This window comes from Engystomops pustulosus, chromosome 2 (assembly GCF_040894005.1).
Source record: "Engystomops pustulosus chromosome 2, aEngPut4.maternal, whole genome shotgun sequence".
In the NCBI taxonomy this organism is placed as follows: Eukaryota; Metazoa; Chordata; class Amphibia; order Anura; family Leptodactylidae; genus Engystomops; species Engystomops pustulosus.
The window spans coordinates 160,395,476-160,415,693 of NC_092412.1; the positions used below are offsets into that span (position 1 = coordinate 160,395,476).

General features: G+C 38.4%; 1 protein-coding gene across 3 annotated transcripts in view; it reads right to left on the reverse strand.

The window, feature by feature from the left end:
* ACACA (acetyl-CoA carboxylase alpha) overlaps positions 1-20,218 on the reverse strand; it is a 377,264-nt gene that overhangs the window by 159,938 nt on the left and 197,108 nt on the right. For all 3 annotated transcript variants that reach the window (XM_072137153.1, XM_072137152.1, XM_072137154.1), the window contains exons 35-41: positions 11,648-11,689; positions 11,104-11,319; positions 10,535-10,690; positions 7,217-7,420; positions 6,725-6,880; positions 6,269-6,415; positions 3,044-3,313 (exon numbers count right to left, since the gene is read on the reverse strand). In XM_072137153.1, coding sequence (XP_071993254.1) covers positions 3,044-3,313; positions 6,269-6,415; positions 6,725-6,880; positions 7,217-7,420; positions 10,535-10,690; positions 11,104-11,319; positions 11,648-11,689 — 1,191 coding nt within the window. The remainder of the gene's footprint in view (positions 1-3,043; positions 3,314-6,268; positions 6,416-6,724; positions 6,881-7,216; positions 7,421-10,534; positions 10,691-11,103; positions 11,320-11,647; positions 11,690-20,218) is intronic.

Genomic DNA, 20,218 nt, shown 5'->3' on the forward strand with positions numbered 1-20,218 from the left:
AAAGCTGTATGCAAATGACCTGTGAGATGTCCAATGAGTCATTATCATATTCAAGCTGTCCAGCTTATTCATGAGTGGGAGGCAGAGCCACACCCCCAGTGGTTAATTGACAGTCTGTATAATGATGTGAGATATAATTGTTTCATGGCTCCTCCATGTGCTACCTGGTGCTGGCGCCCCCTGCAGTCTGTGTGTGTATATGAGATATACAACAGCTCCAGGCAGCCATGTTATATAGCAGAACATGTCATGTGTAGCTGATGTCTGTGTCTCACACATGTGTATGGGAGGACAGCATGTCAGCAGATAAAGCACAGACACTAGCAATGCTTTACTATACATTACACAAAGACATGAGCAGGGGGAGGAGAGGGGAGGGGTAACAGGGGTGACATCACTGCCTCTGACCATGTGACCAGCCTCATTTACATAATAAGGAAAAGATGATTTTACAATGATTAATGTATGAATTGGCTAGATAAAGGCTGGGATGGATCTTTGTGAGCTGCTACAAAAGGTAGAGGTGACAGAAATAGTGACGGAATTGTGTGTGATTTCCATGCCCTAGTTATTGCAATTTTGCTGCCAACAAGATAGATTGTATAAGTTTGCAAATGCCTTAGGGGTGTCAGTTATTTTTCCATTGAGCAAAGCAATCATCGGGTCTATCAGGGGAGTGGAATCCGATCCCAAATGTATCTGATCCCAAATCGCTGTTTAAAATCTCATCCCCACTGGGCAGTCTCACCACGTGTGGCCCTAAAGCAGCGAGTCAGAAATCCGATTCATCACAATCACCTCAATGGCGCCGAGTACCAATTCATCATCACCTTATATCCAGCTTCAATTAATTGGACAATTTAGATATGGTGTATGCCATATTCTTCCATTGTGGTTGTTCTAGTTCAACCCCCAGTTCATCTTCCTACTTTGTCAAGTAAGAAAGCTTTGTGGTTGGCGAGGTAAGCTGGCTATGAAGAGCTGAAATTCGTTCTCCGCCACCGGGAACTTGCATACATTTTTCAGGATGGTCATTTTAGTAATCTCCTGCTTTCCAGGCTGTCATGAAGTTATGAATTTGGTGATATATATGAATTTCAGAAAGTGGGAGATTCTGGGAAAAACTGTAAGGTGCGTAGGCTATCCCCCACCCAATAATCCTGGATTCTATAGAATCCTTTATTTAACCACCAAATCTCTCTTCTGCAAACCTGGTATGGGGGAGCAACAAATTTTCCTACTCTAATGTGGACAATTTGGACGCTCTATATATAAATAAACTTGATGGGGGAATATATATGTGGTGGATATAATATGGACTTGATATAATATAAATAAATTGGAGGTGGCTAGTTGGGATTCTGCATATAACTGAACTGGTGGGGGGGCTTCTGAATATATTAATACTGATTTGGGGGGGATCTATATTTGGGGGCAAGATAGTATTTAAACTGGGGGAAGAGGTTACATGGGAGGCTCCATATTGTCAAACTGAGGGTGGATCTAAATATTGGGGCCAGATAGTAATAAACCCAGGGGTGGGCTTTATATTGGGGCCAGATAGTAATGGGATGACAATATGGGAGACTGTTTATAATTTAACTAGTGAGTCCTATATTCAGGAGCTGGATTTTAATTAAACTAGTGGGGGCTATATATCTGGTATGTAACTAAGCTGGGATGGCTGTCTATGTGGGTCGCTTTTTATAGAAGCTAGTGGAGATCTGTATTTGGGAGCAGTATATAATTTAGTTGGGGCTGGGTGTATATTACAGGGGGGCCGGTATAAAAAAAATTAGAAGATATATATAGATCCAGTATATATTTATTAAGGGGTGCTGTATATAATCAATGGTCAGTGTGGCACTGTATATAAAATCATTAGGAGCTGTATATGACGTAATAATAACAGGGTAGGATATATTCGTTTGAAACACATTAGGGGGTGCTGTATAGATGTTATTGGGTTGCTTTAAATACTATAATTCCAGTAGAATATATATTATAGCTTTAGCTATTATAAGTCATGGATGGAAGAACCCAAAATAAAGTCCTCTTTCATATGAAAGAGATTGTCATCTATAAGGTACTAGTTGCAGCCAATGACTCCCAGAATCTGATGTCAGTCACAGAGTACCAGTGAGCATGCCTGTCGGAATGTTATCAATTTTTAGTAACGTTTTTGGCATTTACTGAACAGGATGTGGACACCTTAATTCCTTTACTTCTATAACGCACACAGATTACACAGTGCTACACAGAACTTGCCAAATCGGTCCCTGTCCCCAATGGGCCTCACAATCTAATCAACCTACTAGTATGTTTTGGAGTTTTTTTTTTTTTTTAATTTGTCAGATTTGTTTATGTTCCCCTGTCAAATATAGCTACAAGTTACTAAAGGAGAAAGAGGGGCATTTTAATATTTAATATATAAAGAGTACCTTTAGCCACAGTGAGAGGAAGGGTTTGTGGTTTTCCCACTGCTTCTATTAACGCTATAAGAATAGCACCTTTAACCTCAATTACATGAACAGCTATTTTTTTATAAATTCATTATAAAACTTCTGTAAAATGAATGTGGGAGAAAAATACTCACTATACCACTTGAAAAGTTCTTTAATGGAGTCCCTTATTGGGGTTTTCCAATATTCTAGAACATTTTGTGCTCTGCAAATGCATCATGGCCCTGAAAACTATCCAAGCTAAAGCTGCTCTCTAGAAGCCCAATAGTACTCCTTCACTTTTGTGCTCTGCTAAAACAGCAGTTTACAGATACACCTTGGCATGCTCAGGAGAAATTGCATAAAAAACTGTGATTTATTATTTAACCCCTAGTGAATGTGCAAGTTGTAGGACTAAATGAATGCAGCACAATAAGTAGAAAGCTGACCTTTTTATAGTGGATTGGGCTGGGCACAAAATATTGGCCATAACAATGGAAAATTAATTGAATAATTGCAGAAAGTATGGTGATTGTGTCATTGAGGAAAGCAGTAGGGAGGATTATTTTACACTGCATATTAAAATGCACTGAAAAACTCACTTTATAAGGATCTGCTGCATCTTCCCATGCAACATGGAACATGTGTCTTATCTCTTCAGCCAAACCAATTCTTGCACCGCTGTTTGCTGCAACATATATACGTGGAATCCCTTGTGATCTGGAAAGCTCTGAGGCTCTTAAATACAACAAATCTTCCTGAGGCCCAAATGATCCAATCCTATATGTAATGTCATTGCCAATCACTATGATGTCTCTGCCATCTGGATACTCTGGAGATTTCAGGATCATTTTCCATGCCACCATTCCAATCTACAGAAAAATTAGAAAACACAGAGTTAATACATACATCTTATTACCACTTCACTATTAAATGGAACATTCAAAATAAGGAAGAAAAAAAAAGTAATGCAGATAAATGTCCTAGATTGCAACTGTAGTCAACAGACTTTGGGGGGAATTTATTAAGTATTGTGCTTCAGTCTTAATCCCCCCCCCCCCACTGGCATACTGCATGCCGGTTTTACTAAGAAACCTTGGCCTCCAGAGAAGCACACTGGAATTCAGCACTGGAATTAAATCTCCTCTAGGTGAGACCTGACAGATTTCAGCTGTCGCCCCCACTTGAAGCAGTCTATTGTAAATACAGCCAGCCAGGTGCCAGGAAATGCAACTTTTCATGCCTTATAAGCCAAAAAAGTGGCGGACAAAAGCATAGAAAATGTCCCCCTCTGTGCTAGTGTTTTTCACAATGACTTTTGAGAATAAATAGAGAGGGAATACCCTAAGTGTTTTCATAAGAATGCTGTCAAATTAAAATGAATGGCTCAGGAAGAGGAATGGCAGAGAGAAGAGGGAGAAGCGCCAGAGCCAAGGAGAATGGAGGGGCTTCGGGGACATCCCAAAAAAAAGAACAATTTAAAATCAGCTTACCGGAATCTTTTTGTTTCCAAAGCCACACCTCATTAATAGGAGAGGAAAAGGGCGTAAAGAAGAGAATTACCGCGCCGGCTTCAGTCTGTAGTAGTTAAAGCTAATTCCAGATTGCGTAGAAAATTGTTAAAAATATAAACTTCTTTTATTTGTACATGTTAAAATGAAGAAAAAAAAGGAAGTTTATATTTTTAACCATTTTTGTATGCATACTGGAGAAAACTTTGTTTAACTACTGTAGAAGTCCCATAGAGATCTTCCACTTCATTTACATAAAGATCAAAGTAAATTTTTAACCAAACTACAGGAGCAAAGCTCCTAACAAGCTTATAGCTGCGTTCACCCTGCTGGGAGCTATACAGCAGAGTTAAAGAGAACCCGTCAGGCAAAACATACCTCCTAAACTAAATATATTTTCATAAACTGCTATTAGAAAGCATTGCCTCTATCCCTTCATCGTCCCTCTACATGCCTGTAAACCAAAGCAATGAGGTCCTAAAGCTGTATGCAAATGACCTGTGAAATGTCCAATGAGTCATTAGCGTGTTCAAGCTGTCCAGCTTATTCATGAGTGGGAGGCACAGCCACACCCCTAGTGCATGACTGACAGTCTGTATAATGATGTGAGGCTGTATAATAATGTGCTTCCTGATGCTGGCGCCCCCTGCAGCCTGTGTGTGTATAGGAGAGATACAACAACTCCAGGCAGCCATGTTGTAGCAGAACATGTCAGGTACTTGTGTAGCTAATGTCTGTGTCTCTGTGTATTAGGAGGATGCAGCATGTGAACAGATAAAGCACAGACACTGGCAATGCTTTACTGTACATTACACACAGACATGAGCAGGGGAGGAAAGGGGAGGGGTAATAGGGGTGACATCACTGCCTCTGACCATGTGACCAGCCTCATTTACATAATAAGGAAAAGATGATTTTGCAATGATTAATGTATGAATTGACTAGATAAAGGCTGGGATGGAATCCTTGTTAACTGCTCCAAAAGGTAGTAGTGACAGGACAAGTGACACAGACCTGATGACAGGTGTCCTTTAAGAGTGAATAAGGCTAGAAACCATGGGTAGATTTACTTTAAAATAAGTGGGATACTTAACAGTAGTTCTCCTGTATGCTTTACCACCTTAATGACGAGGCATGAAAGGGTGTGTTATCTATGGCCTCCTTCCTTCTAAAATGAACTTTTAAAATCATGCAAATGACCCTAAAGGACAACTGAGGGGATTTCCAGAGCAGCTGAAGCTGCTGATTCACATTACCTTGTGCAAGGAGCAGATACCCCTCCCACTGTGTGCTGAAACTTTCTGTGCTGCATTAAGATTACATCAGGAAGAAGGAGGGGGGAATTGCCAAGCAGGAGCAGGGGGCACGGTGATCCAGTTTAAAAGCCTGTGAATCTGCAGAAAAGAGTGGCTCTGGGAACTGCCCCAGTAACCCTTCAGACTCATTAGCATAATTTTAAAAGTAAGAAGGAAGGGGGCCATGGATAACAAATATTTAAAAATGAGATTGCCAAAGTTGCAGGGCTTGGATCCCTGGTTTATCATGCTTGATTGTAGATTTCTTTTAATGACCGGGCATTTTAGCAAATTTCCACACGTAGTAGTTTAAGGGCCATAAATTAAATTTTAAGTGTAAAACTTTAAAAAAGTTTACTGCTTTTTCTTTTGGGTCGCATAGGGCTAGATTTTTTTTTCATTTTTAGTTTTACTTTAAATGTTCCCTATGGGTCTTTTATGACCTCATTGGGAAGGGGGAGAGTAAACTCAGATTGTTGGTTTTTTTTTTACAAGTTTTCCAAAGCAACTGAGGCATCCCTAAAGAGTCCTAAATACAGTGGATTCAACCCCCTCTGGGTTCAGATGTTGTGAACAGTGTCACCGCCGCCTCCTCTATTCACTACATAGTGCTGGTTTAGCGCTGTGCAGTGAAGGAGAGAGAATGCAGGAACGTTAATAGACCACTTCTGCCTTCTCTCTAAGATCTCAGACTCTCTCTCACTGTGGGTCTCTCACTGCAGCAACACCAAAAATATTTATGGCAGACCGGGTACCGACTAAAGACGGTGGGTTGTCATTGAGAGGGTGAACTATGTTCCAAAGGGTTGGACACTTCCTCCCTTGCCATTCAGAGCTATATAACTTTGATCCAGAAATGGCAAATGAGCCTGTGACAGAACCTATACCTTTTGTTTTTATATCCCATTCATTATATCCCATACATAATCTTTGCATTTGTTTTTTTATGTACCATAATGATGGGGTTTTTTTTGTATAGGGTGATATATTATTCTTATTGGAGTGGTGAAAAAAAAATTACCTCATTCCCTCCAGGGAGCCGGTTCATGTGTACTAACTGCCCCTGGTCATCCAGTACGAGTTCTGTATAAATGAGAACATCAGAAGGTAGTGGGCTCTTTGGAATGTAGGCACTTGCTTCCATCGACTCCCACAGCTTGATTAAAGCCTATGTATAGAAAACATAAAGACGATTATCAAATCCTATACCATCTATGTTGATGGAGTTCTGAATTGTAAAATCAATTCTAGAATCACGCAGTGCTGAACCAAAGCCAAGTACACAAAGCCTTTATTGCACATACACTAGAATGCAATCACATACAAGATTTCATGCTCACCAGAAGGTCAGATAAGGGACATGCTGAAGTTGACACAGCTTTTTGACCCAGAGTCTAACATGCATAAGGGTTGCATTTTTTATTTTTAAAAGAATGAAGCAACACAGTGGTACAAAAACCATAGCACAAATCCTTACCTGACGAAACATTTCAGGTATATCATACACATAGGTTGTACCTAAAGACTGTGCTTGAAACCTTTTTGATTGTAATAGGTCTTTGGTAACATACGGCGTGTTAATAAGCATCCCATGGAGTGGTCCTTGCTTATCTCCATACGCCTGGAACATGATCTAGTTAAAAAGAAAACACTGTTAAAGAAAAGACATCAAATGAACATATTTCACACAGGATGCACATGGAATGCAGGTGAATGAGCCAAGGCAAGGTCATAAATAATGGAAAAGACCTGCCAACAACTGTGACATTCATTAAAACTTTTCAGAGAAATACTAACTGCCATTCTGTGATGGCCACGCACCTAGCAAGTAAAAAAAATAGAGAAAAAATCCTCTTGGACTCCGAAAGAGTGTGGCATCAGCCAAGGAACCAGTATACATCACAAATTCACAAGCTTCTAAGGCATGGTATCTCAACTTTCTGAACAATTGCAATTGCCCTTCACTTACCTGTCCAGTTCTGGAGTCTGTCACTTCTTTGTATAAGCTAATGTCTAAGTAGTAACCAGATTCATTTGTCAAAAATAATCGAATTGGAATTTGTTTTCCTGTTGGTGTCAAACGGATGTTGATTTTTAGTTCAGCTTGTAAGACACGCAGCTTCCACAGTCGACTACCATAGCGCATGACCATGCTCCGAACAGATTCCTCAATCTATTAGAATAAGAGAAGTCAATATGTCATAAAATTATTAAAAAAACGTACTCAAATAAAATTAAAACTGAAAGCACATTCTTCAATTCTTCTCAGAAAAATTGACAACTGGTATTACCATTATCGTTACAAAAGGAGTGTGTTCTTACACAGGCTGAACTGACTTGCACTAACATATGGGGGACGTATATACGACAGCATATATGCCCCCATAGTTGTCTATGGGGCCCAGGCTCCATACAACGTGTGCTCACCGTATCGGGCTGTGGCCGCAAAAAAGGTAGAGGATGCTCTATCTTTGACCGTAAGAACAGCCAGGCACCATTATTCTCTATGGAGAGGGGAGTGGTGAGAAACGCTCACTTCTCCTCCTCTCCAGCGTGCCTGAAGTGTGCCCGTCCGGCTGTAGCATTCACCCTTAGGCCTCGTTCACATCTGAGATTATTTTTGTGATCAGAAATTGTGAACTAATACCAGGAGTGTAAACTACACAGAGATAATTTTTTATGAGTTTCACCATGTCTGGTTTTGACACACAATTATTTCAGCTGAACAATTTTATCACATCTGAGGGAAAATAAGTTACTGCTTAAATTGTCGCATTGGCACTTTGCAAAAAATATGTGGGGTTTGGTTGTAGTTTGGGCACTCAGTGTCTAAAAAGTTTGCCTTCACTGGCCTATGCTATGCGGATTAAAAAAATGGCATCATCTGTCATTTCTGTCAGCATATTTAACAATTTCAGTTATTTATACAAGTCTAATATACATAAACTGTCTCCCTGTCAACAGCATGTTGTCCCTTGGGAGGGGGCAGCTGCAGCCTGTGTGTGCCTATGTAAGTCTCCTCCACGCTAGCACTGCAGTGCCTCACCCTTTACCACAACCTGTCATTTGCATTGGGGAGAGGGGGATGGTGTTGAGCAGAGGAAGAATACATGGAGGAGACATAGGCACACACAGGCTGCAGCTGCCCCTCCATGCTGCTGGCATGGAGCCAGGTAATGTGAATTAAACTTATAAAACACTGAAATGAATCAGAATGCTGACAAAAGCATTTTTTTAAAAACAACATAGAATAGGCTACTGGGAGCTGTCACCAACTAAAAATGGCATTACTGGTGATTACAGGTTTGTATTAAGCTCGAGTTTTTGGGTTTTTGCATTTTGTTTTTTCACCCCTCTTTCTTCACTAGGCATATATTTTATATTTTTACTTGTACAGATCTGTGTGAAGGCTTGTTATCTACAGCATAAATTGTACGTTCTATGGGCGCAAATTTAAAATTCTGTGCCATGTAGTGGGAAGATGGAAAAAAAAATTCCAAATGTGGTAGAATTGGCAGAAAAAACTGTTATTTTCTGATTGGCTTCTGATTGGTTTTCAAAGCCAGGTCAGGTGACACATCCTCTTTTTTCTTTGGCTAAGGACTATCAGAGACAGATCAAATTTATAACTTTTTTTTTTTTTTTTTAAAGAAGATTGGTCGCCAGAATTTGCCCCATCACACCAGTAATACCAGCTGGTAAAAGATTAAAAGTCTTCCCCATATCACCTAAAATGATCTTCCACTGAGACACTCAGTGGAAGATGGGCCCCATGCAAGAGTCTGCTATGGGGCCCAGCCTCTCCTATTTACGCCTCAGTAAGTGGTTGAACAGTAACCATTAGTGGATGGGGGGGGGAGGGTTATCCTGCTCAATAGCATTGACACAGAAGCTGCAAAATGTATATGTTTTCAGGTCTCCTACCAATAATTATCAGTGTCACATCGTCAGGCAGCACCTTTGGGACACTTCCAAGAGCAGTGGGTACCAAATTAAAAATGTTTTCAAAAATAACACACACACATATAAAAGTGTGGAAAAGTGAGTATGCACAGTTGTGAGTATGTCTTTGCTCCTGTAATGTGAAATAAAGAGCAAGAAGATTTTTTATTGAAGATTGGTGAGTGCCGTCCATTCCTTCTCTGAATTTGAATACATACAAAAGTGTGTTTAAAAAGCTTCACAGGTCTCCTACTTAGGTCATCAGATTAGCTAGATCAAGATTTACTAAAAGAATGTTAACCCCGGCGTGCGCCCCACCGGCAATGCTTCCGGCGGCTTCAAAAGGATGGCACGGGGAGCGGCGATCCGTTGCCATGACAGCTTCAGGTCTCACAAAGCACCCATGTGCTAATTGCACATTGTAATGAATGAGGAGGAAAATTCCCATATAGTACAGTATGGCAGCATATGATAGGATCGATCAGACAACCTAGGGTTGAAGTACCCCAGGGAGTCTGAAAAATAGTAAAAGTAAAAATAAAAAAAGTTAAAAAAATATATATTCCCTAGAACTGATATAAATATTAACAGTAAAAATCATAAACACATTAGGTATCGCCGCGTCCGAAAATGCCCGATCTATCAAAATATAATACCGCTTTTTCACTGCGTTTAACCCCATAACGGAAAATAATGCCTAAAGTCGAAAATGGCACTTTTTTGCCATTCTGAAAAACATAAAAAAAATTAATAAAAAGTTATCAAAAGGCCGTACAGTCCTAAAAATTATAGCAATGAAAACGCCATCTAAAGTCGCAAAAAACGACACCACCAACAGCTCCGTACACCAAAGTATGAAAAAGTTATTGGCGCCAGAAGATGACAAAATCCCCCAAAAAAATTTTATACAGGAGGTTTTAATTTTTGTAAATGTATGAAAACATAAAACCTATACAAATGTGGTATCTCCGCAATCATACCGACCCAAAGAATAAAGTAGACATGTCATTTGTAGTGCGCAGTGAAAGCTGTAAAATCCAAGCCCACAAGAAAATGACGCAAATGTGTTTTTACCATTTTCACTGCATTTGGAATTTTTTTCCCACTTCCCAGTACACAGCATGGAATATTAAATACCGTCACTATAAAGTACAATCTGTTACACAGAAAATAAGCCATCACAGAGCACTTTATGTGGAAAAATAAAAAAGTGATAGATTTTTGAAGATGGTGAGTGAAAAATGGAAGTGAAAAAACTAAAAAAGGCCAAGTCGTTAAGGGGTTAAACCAGAAAAAAAGTGTTGCTATCATGCACTGTTTGTATAATTTAAAATATAAAACATACCTTTGAAGGGTCCATTATAACAGTAGGTACAAAGTTTAAGAAGATGTGATTGCAGTCTGTGCGGACATTTGTGTTATTAAAAGCCACTTCCAGTTCATCCATGGCTTCTAGCAGAAGCCGCTCACCTTCATTTTGGAGGTATTCAAATGAAGCTTCCTATTTATACAAAGAAATATGAGAGTAGAGTTTTTCATTTAGTCCATACATACTCAACATACATATTTATTATGCTGTGGTATTTTATCGTTGATAGGGTTGCTGATACCTGTATCTATGAGCATATTTCATTTATGTCCACTGCAATATACTATATAATATGTACTACTGATTTATTGTAATGTATGAATTGTGATTTCTTGTATTCTAATTAAGGTTCATCTGTAGCCTGATGTTAAACTATTGGTATGTGTATCAGATTGTAGGGGACAACTGTATGAAACAGATTGCTAGGTTTAGGCGTTTAAAATTATGTAAGCTGTAATATGAAAATTCCAGGTGTTTACAGTTTCAGATGCTACTCAAATTATATTTCAATTTCCACAAAGTACAACTTTGCATATCACTCCCACCTTAGTAACCAAATCAGAGTGTCTAATGATGGCACGAACAAAGAATCTATAATCTGTCACTTCAATTCCTTCTTCCACCTTTGCAGCTCCTAAATACAGGTGCATTTTATGGTTGGCACATGGAATTGCTGTTAAGTCAAAGTTTCTCATTCGGTTCAATTCTAACTGGAAGGCAAGAGCAGGTTCCAGATGTCTGTAGATTCGGTCTTCTTCAAACTGTAAAGAAACAAAAATCACAACATATTTACTACAAAGAAAATTTAATAAATTAAGGAATAGAATTTGCAATCCCTGTTTTGAGCCATCAACTAAATGTAACCATCACCCACTACAATTTAGATTATCTTTACTTGAGATGTAACTTATGTCTTAGTATGGATTGTTTACACATTTCTTATTGTGTTCAACATTTGTTTGGTTAAGAGGAGAAATACTTTTCTTTCTATAAACATGAATATATTCTTATTATATTTTTTATTCTTACCATAATTTTGTAAAACTGTTTTGAAATAAATAGATCTTACCATATGTGATAAAAACATACCTTGTTTCTTGCCCGGAAAGTGAAGAACTTGGGAAATTCTCTCTGAAGGTAAAAAAAAAAAAATAATTATGAGATAACATCATTACACATATTTTGTGGATGATTATTACACTATAAATAAAAAAAGACAAGGAGTAAATACCAAAATATAAAGTACAATTTAAAAAAGTTCCTATAAAAGATAAACATTATACTATATAAAGCAGACAACTTAACAGTGCCCTTACAAAAAAAATACAAAAAACTTCAATAGAATACCTCAACCACAATGTTCTCCAGTGTTGCATCTCCCAACATAACCTACCTCATACACACATGATACCGAACTTAAACAGTTTTAAATGTGCTCTCTTTAGGCAGACCCAAGACATTACATCACATTAAAGAATGAATTCATTCACAATCAAGCCGGCTTTATATCACCTTATTTTATACTACATATAGATTGCAAGCCTTTGATTTCATTGGTTGATTAATCTGTTAAATTGTCCATTTACCATATGGTTTGTTAAAGGCTGCAGAATATGCCTTAATAATGCAGTACTAATTTTGGAAACCGAAAGCCTGATTTATCACTAGGCATTCTTTGGGACCATTTTTTTCCAAAAATGAAACTTTCAATGTTGGTTTATGTTGTGCACAACATTCTTTACATTATAATTCATTTGGGGTACACCAACTCACTCAATACATTAGGTGTACACCACTCACAAGAAAACACAGCATTTATTGCTTCCTCTGCTGTGTGCATCTTTCTGAGGTTGTCGAGGTAGCTGCACAAAATTTTGTCAAGATGACACTCAACGATTCTGGTGCCCAGCTATTCAAAATTTTCCCAATCAATTTTTTCAGCAGTTTCATGTATATATGTGTGAAATTTATATGTATATAAAATCTCAGCCAGTTGTAATAGTTCAGTTTTGTTATTTCTCCAGTTGTTTGCATCGGTTATACTGTCCTCTCAATCTCTCTTGGTTTTGGCTCTGAACAGGTACAAATCTTTCCATCATACCTTACACCTATGTAATCCCAAACCTTGGTTTGGCTCAGCATAAGGGTTAGGACATGGTTATGAAACATGTCCTAGCAATAGAAGTCTATGGGCCTGCAAAGAAAAAAATTGATGAAACATCTGTTTTTTTTCACTGATGTGAAAAGGCTTGATGTTTTCAAAGCAATGTTAAACCTTCAGATTTTTTTGCGGACACAGACACAAAACAGAAGAAAAACAGGGACACAGAGACATAACACAACAGATGCACAACTGAAGCCGAGCACCAATATGAAAGAGCCATAACTTAAATGGCTTAGATGTAAACTGGCCCTTATACAGTATGGGCTGTTATTGATTATTTGACCTGTGCACCATCACATCTAAAGTACTGCAGGATAAAACATAATTTTGTACATACTATTAAAAATGTATTACAATTGATTTTCAGGGGAAGACTTAAACCTCTGTTCCTCATATGTAAGTGGTATTAAACAGAAAAACATTTTAAATTATTATATACTAGTGTTTATGGCAAGACATATAGTAAAAGTGGTAACCCCTTCATTTTAGAGTATTCAGTAACTTTTCAAAGGACTTATATTTTTAGTGTGTTAATTACAGTCAATATAATTATTTCACAGCATGTTTAGGTTGAAAAGCTTTGCTCCAGCTAACTTCCATTTTCTCATCTCATTAGGTTTTTAACATGATTATTAGTATAATAATCAGCTATGATGATTTGTGTTGCATGTTTTCACATTCTGTAATATGCAGGATGTCTTGATTGGCTAATTTAGGCAAATTATTTTGATTGTCTTGACGATGGTTGGCTTATTTGATCGCAGCAGGGGCATAATTTGCATTCATGGGAAGCAAAGTTGTTGTTTTTTTATGTTGAAAAGCAATGAGATGTTTTTGATTGTGATATCTACCCTTACTAGCAGTGTAATTTCTAGCAAATAACTTCATTAAAGTGATAACATGTGATGCTGCGGTAATGACTCATTGTAGCCTCGAGGAGAAGGATATCTATCCAGTAGATTGAAAAGCTTTGCTTATCAGGCTTTAATCATTAAGGTCATACAGTATCTCTACTCAGATTGGTTTATCATTCTAGTACAAATGAAACAAAATAATTTTAGTATGATTATCAAGGTTTTTGCCATTTTACATGAAAAAGCAGCATGCCTTTGCTATAAAGATAGAAACACAGACACAATACACACATATATGTGTGTAATATATGTGTGTGTGTCATTGATCTCAATATATCTAGGATAAAGCTTTTTCAATTATAATTTATGATGTTTTATAGTAGTTTTGAGTGAGTTTTAACAATTAATTTTTTTATTTCACTTCCAAACGTAGCACTGCATGACACACATATCTCCAGGTTGCGGCCAGCATGTGACTGCTTCACCCAATCAGAGGCTGAGTGGTCAGGTGCCTTAAATACACCTGTGACCGCATACATCTGCGTAGCTTGAACACATTATTATACAACTGGGCTGCTAAATTTAAAACAAAATATTCTGACAGCTCCTTTTAAGACAAGATGTACACTGATTTTATAGCCAACATTTTAGGATGGTGGCACACACATTTACCGCAGCAGTCTTTTACTTAACTTTCTGACCCAAGGCCTGAAGTGCATCCAGCAGAAAAGGAGAAGTGTAGGACTTTCCTCAATAAAGGGTATCCTACTTGATGGAGGCCCAGCTATAATTCTAAGACCACTAAAGCCCTAATAACTTGTGCTGTACCGCTATAGCAGTCATTCCATAATGCTGAATGCTTATGAAAGCATTCACTGCAGCAATTTCTTGTCTCATGTTCATTTAGAAATTCAGAATATCTTCTGTAAAGAAATATTGTCATCTTTAGGGCCAGAACAAAGATATAGTACTGCAATCAAAATCTTTTATTTTAGATGCCTTGAGCCCCAGGGGGGAACCAGCAGGGTGTGAAATCAAAGGAGTCATGGTAGAGCCTACATACATTGTAAACAGAGTTTTTTTTAAACCTCCCAATAAAAGCACACCCTGGACACAGGGTGAAAGAAGGTAGGCTAATTAGTATAGATTGTTTTTTTCCATGAGATTTTGGAGGGAAACATCAAACAAACAAAAAGATAGACAGCATTGACATAATCTATAACTATGTGCCTCCACCAACATAAGATTAAGGGGAATTGACTCTACCACCCTTGTGAAATTCAGGGCTGTACCCATCAGAGAACCATCCCAAATTGCATAGCAGCTCCAATCCTAGGCATACCACCATTAGGTGATGGTAAGTAGCAGCATAACCCGGTGATTGAAAGCAATTTCACAATTATACTATCTTCTTATGAAGACCAGATTTATTGACAAAAATGTACCCCACTGAGAGGAGAGGAAACCCGCCTTTCGATATGGTCATCAAAACCCCCTCAGCTTAAATTTACAAGCTCTAGAATGCCCAAGTCCCAGTCTTTCTGGGAATGCATTTTCAACTTGATAGGCTGCCCAAACCTCTTCTGCTGCAACCCCAAAGCACAGATAATTATTTTATTCCATTAGTAAGGCTAACTTGTCTTTACCCTCTTTATTTTATAACTGTTTGTCACTGTATTGAGTGCATATTCCTTAACCATTTGTCTGGACAATTGTTTTCCTGTATGCATTGTCACTTCTTGTAGTCTTAAAGAACCTGCAGAAGAGATAATTTTTCAAAGTGATATTTCATGGCATCTTATAGCCAATTGATTTATTTGTATTATTTATAATTTAAATTGTGTTCAAGATTTGTATACAGTATGATAGTTCCCTATAGTAAATATAGATAATGGAAGGGAACAGGTGAGTAAATTTAGCATAAATATGCCATCTGGGATATGAGGTGGTTGCTTTTCAATTTCCCACATAAAACACCAAGTGTACCTGCACCCCGTGACATGAACTGAGAGTGTGGGTACACCACAACTTTCCGTATCATTTCTAAGTCGTCCTAAAAGAAAAAGTCTAGGAGGCTCCTTTCAGGTGACCACGGACGTCATAGCCCATTAAGAATTATGCAATCACTAAAATAATTCTTGAATCTGCGGTATGGTCACGCTCGATTCACACTTAGGGTCATGCTTTTGCTCCTCCTTCCTCTTATTCCTGTTCAATATGTATTTGTATATTTAGTACATTAGTTCTCATCTTAATGTAATGTATAAATTAATGTAAAGCACCATGGTAGTAATGGTCGGATGCCTTATCTTTAGTCAGTAACATCAAGAGTATTCATATTATCAGTCACCAATGGAAATACAAAAGATAATTTCAATTCATGCAGTGCAGTCACTCAGTCTGCATGAAGAAGAATTATCTTTGTAACTGAGTTTTCTGTGTGAACATCTGAAGTTGGGCATAGGAGTGTTCAATGTAAATGCTGAAGGGTTCCTGATTTCCATTTAGTAAGGTATATTATGACCATATTTCATTAAAATATATGTTAAATTTATAGTCAATAGGCAGTTAAGAAAATGCTGCTTTAAAAAACTCAGGTGCAAGAATGTAAATTCATATACAATCGGGATTTATAAACCTTTTTTTTTAATTACTTTTCAGAACAATACATGCTAAATACATAAAGGAGATTGCAAATTGTGGTGCAACAATTATCAAAATTCATAAACTCTACAATTTCTTTTAACATTTAAAATAAAAATGTAATCCCCAAATTCTAATTTATATTTTAATTATACATTTCATTAAATATTCCTAGATAAAATACTAACCATAACATATTTGCTATCAAACTACCCACAAAGAGCCAGCCTATAAATATAACCTTTAGTTTATATTGCACTATAAGAAAATAAAGACCCACACAACATAACGTGAAAAAGCTGTTCTTCGGTCACTTTGCCTCCACAAAACTGAATACATAGTTGCACATTCCCCAGAATGGTACCAATTACAACTCATTATCACAAACAAGATCTTAACCATCCTACTATATTTTCTGAACTTTAAAATGCACCTTTAAACAAGAATAAATCTTGCTAAAAAGTGTCTAGTCTTAAAGTCTGCAAGTCAAGAGGATCCAGCACTGCCAGACCCTCCTGATCACTGTCCTTCATTGGGTGCTCTAAAGAGCTTCTTCCCTGCTCTTTCCCTCCCCTGGCTGTCCAGACTGTAACCTGCAAGGACCCGAAATCATGACAGAAGCATGTGACTGATCAGACACTTCCAGCATCACTGCAAGGGCCTTATGCTGCCAGGGATGGGACAGAGAAGTTGTTACTGGCTGGGACAGGGTAAGAAGAGGTGGTGTTTGCAGAGTGTATTTGTGTGTGTGTATTGCCGTGCCGACTGCGGCAGTGTGTGTATTGCCGTGCCGACTGCGGCAGTGTGTGTATAGCCGTGCCGACTGCGGCAGTGTGTGTATACCGGTGCCGACTGCGGCAGTGTGTGTAAATAGGAAGAAAAAAAGGGAATGTGCCATATGACAATACAAGAGTAAATCTTTATTCAAAGAAACAACAAATCTCCCAGCATAGGGATGATAGACAATATAAAAGCATTTAAAAATGTACCAAGTATATGTTAGAACATATAGTTGGCACTGCCGTGTAAGGCAGTCCAGCAAACCATTTCCTCCACCAACAAATAAAACACTTTTTTTTTTTTCATAGTTTATACGGTTGAAAAAAGACACTTGTCCATCAAGTTCAACCAAGGAAGGGTAGGGATTGGATGAGGAAGGGATTTAGGGAAAACAATTCTATATAGCATAACAATCAATGTTATTTAGCTGTAAAAAGGCATCTAGACCCTTCTTGAAGCTATCCGCTGTCCCTGCTGTGACCAGCGCCTGAGGCAGGCTATTCCACAGATTGACCGTTCTCATAGTAAAAAAGCCCTGTCGCCACCGGTGATTAAACCTTGGTTTCTCCAAACGCAGGCAGTGCCCCCTCGTCTTTTGATTTGATTTAATCTGGAACAACTTACCACCATATTTTTTGTATGGACCATTCATATATTTAAATAAATTAATCATGTCCCCTCGTAGTCGTCTCTTTTCCAGACTAAATAAATTTAGTTGTTTTAATCTTTCCTCATAACTAAGACCCTCCATACCCCTTATCAGTTTTGTGGCTCTACGTTGAACCCTCTCCAGCTCCAGGGCATCCTTTTTATGGACCGGTGCCCAGAACTGCACAGCATATTCCAGGTGTGGCCGAACCAGTGCCTTGTATAGTGGTAATATTACATCCCTATCACGAGAGTCCATTCCACTTTTGATACATGACATGATCCTACTAGCTTTAGAGGCAGCTGATTGACATTGCATGCTGTTATTCAATTTATGATCTACTAGTACCCCCAGGTCCTTCTCAACTAGGGACTCTCCCAGATTTACTCCCCCAAGGACATATTTTGCCTTTGGATTATTGGCCCCCATGTGCATAACATTACATTTATCCACATTAAACCTCATTTGCCAAGTGGATGACCAAACATTCAGTTTGTCCAAGTCACCCTGCAGCCTATGAACATCCTCCATAGACTGTATTACACTACACAGTTTGGTGTCATCTGCAAAAATAGACACAGTGCTATTAATTCCTACCTCTATATCATTAATAAATATATTAAATAGTAGTGGGCCAAGCACAGAACCCTGAGGTACACCACTCATAACTGGTGACCATTCCGAGTAGGAATCATTGACCACAACTCTCTGGATACGATCCTTCAGCCAGTTTTCAATCCAATTGCAAATGATTTCTGCCAAACCAATAGCCCTAATTTTACCCATCAGGCGTCTATGAGGGACAGTGTCAAATGCCTTTGCAAAGTCCAAGAACACAATATCCACAGCTGCTCCTCCATCCAGGCACCTGCTCACCTCTTCATAGAAGCAGATAAGGTTAGTTTGACAACTTCTATTCTTAGTAAACCCATGCTGGTTATCACTTATTATTCTATTTGATGTCACATACTCCAGTATGTAGTCTTTTACTAACCCTTCTAGTATTTTCCCCACAATGGAAGTTAAGCTTACAGGCCTGTAATTGCCTGGCGAAGTTCTAGAGCCCTTTTTATATATTGGCACCACATTTGCCTTGCGCCAGTCACTTGGCACCACACCAGACATTACGGAATCCCTGAAGATTTTAGACAGTGGTACAGCAATAACAGAACTGAGTTCTTTAAGAACTCTGGGGTGTAACCCATCTGGTCCAGGAGCTTTGTACACATTGATTTTATTGAGCTTAGATTGGATAATGCCTACATTCAGCCAGTCTACTATATTACAGGGTGAGTGACCCGCACTGGCACCACCCAAGTCAGAAGTTCTCTCTTCTATTGTATAAACGGAGCTAAAAAACCTATTAAGTATCTCCGCCTTCTCTTGGTCTCCAGTCACCGATGCCCCATTTTCAGAATAAAGGGGTCCAACCTGTTGTGACCCATTTTTTTTTGAATTGATATACTTAAAAAATTTCTTGGGATTTGTTTTGCTATCTTTAGCCACCTGTCTTTCATTTTGTATTTTGGCTGATTTGATTTCCTTTTTACAGATTTTGGTAAGTTTTTTGTAAGTATTGAAAGCCTCAGGTGACCCGTCAGATTTATATTTTTTAAATGCCCTCTTTTTCTCATTAATTGCCCTTTTAACTGTAGCTGTAAGCCACGCGGGGTGTAATCTAGCCCGTCTATACTTGTTGCCTATTGGAATAAATTTAGAAGTATAAAAACCCAGGATAGATTTGAATTTCTCCCATTTAACATTAGTATCACCATGTGACAGTATCTGATCCCAGTCTATATCCTGTATTGCAGCCCTGAATTTTTGGAAATTAGCCCTCTTAAAATTCAAAGTTTTCGATTTTCCCACCTGTTTCTGATTTTTAAAGTTTAAGAGGAAAATAATTATATTATGATCGCTGTTCCCAAGGGGTTCCCTGATACTGACATTTTGGACAATCTCCGCATTGTTAGAAATCACAAGGTCCAACAATGCGTCACCTCTTGTGGGATCTTCTACAAGCTGCACCATAAAATTATCCTGAAGAATGTTCATAAAATGTCTCCCCTTTACAGATGAAGATGAGCCCTGACCCCAATTTATATTTGGAAAGTTAAAGTCTCCCATTATCACTACGGTCCCCTCCTGTGCAGCCCGCTCCATCTGTCTATATAGGTGACCCTCTATTTCCTCAGAGATGTTAGGGGGTCTATAAATTACACCAAAAATAATTTTCTCAAAGCTCTCTTGGCTTTGAATTTCAACCCACAAAGTTTCAGCCTCCTCACACTCTGAGACCACTTTCTCACTCACAATCGCTTTTAAGTCTCTTCTGACATACAGACATACACCACCTCCCCTCCTATTTGCCCTGTCTTTCCGAAAGAGTGTAAAACCTTGAATATTAACACCCCAGTCATGCGATGCATCAAGCCATGTCTCTGCTACACCAACAACATCTAACTGTTCCTCTAATATCAGAGCCTCAAGCTCGCCCATTTTGCCTGTGATACTTCTGGCATTTGTGAACATACAATTTAATTTTCCACAGTTATTTATCTGATTTAAAG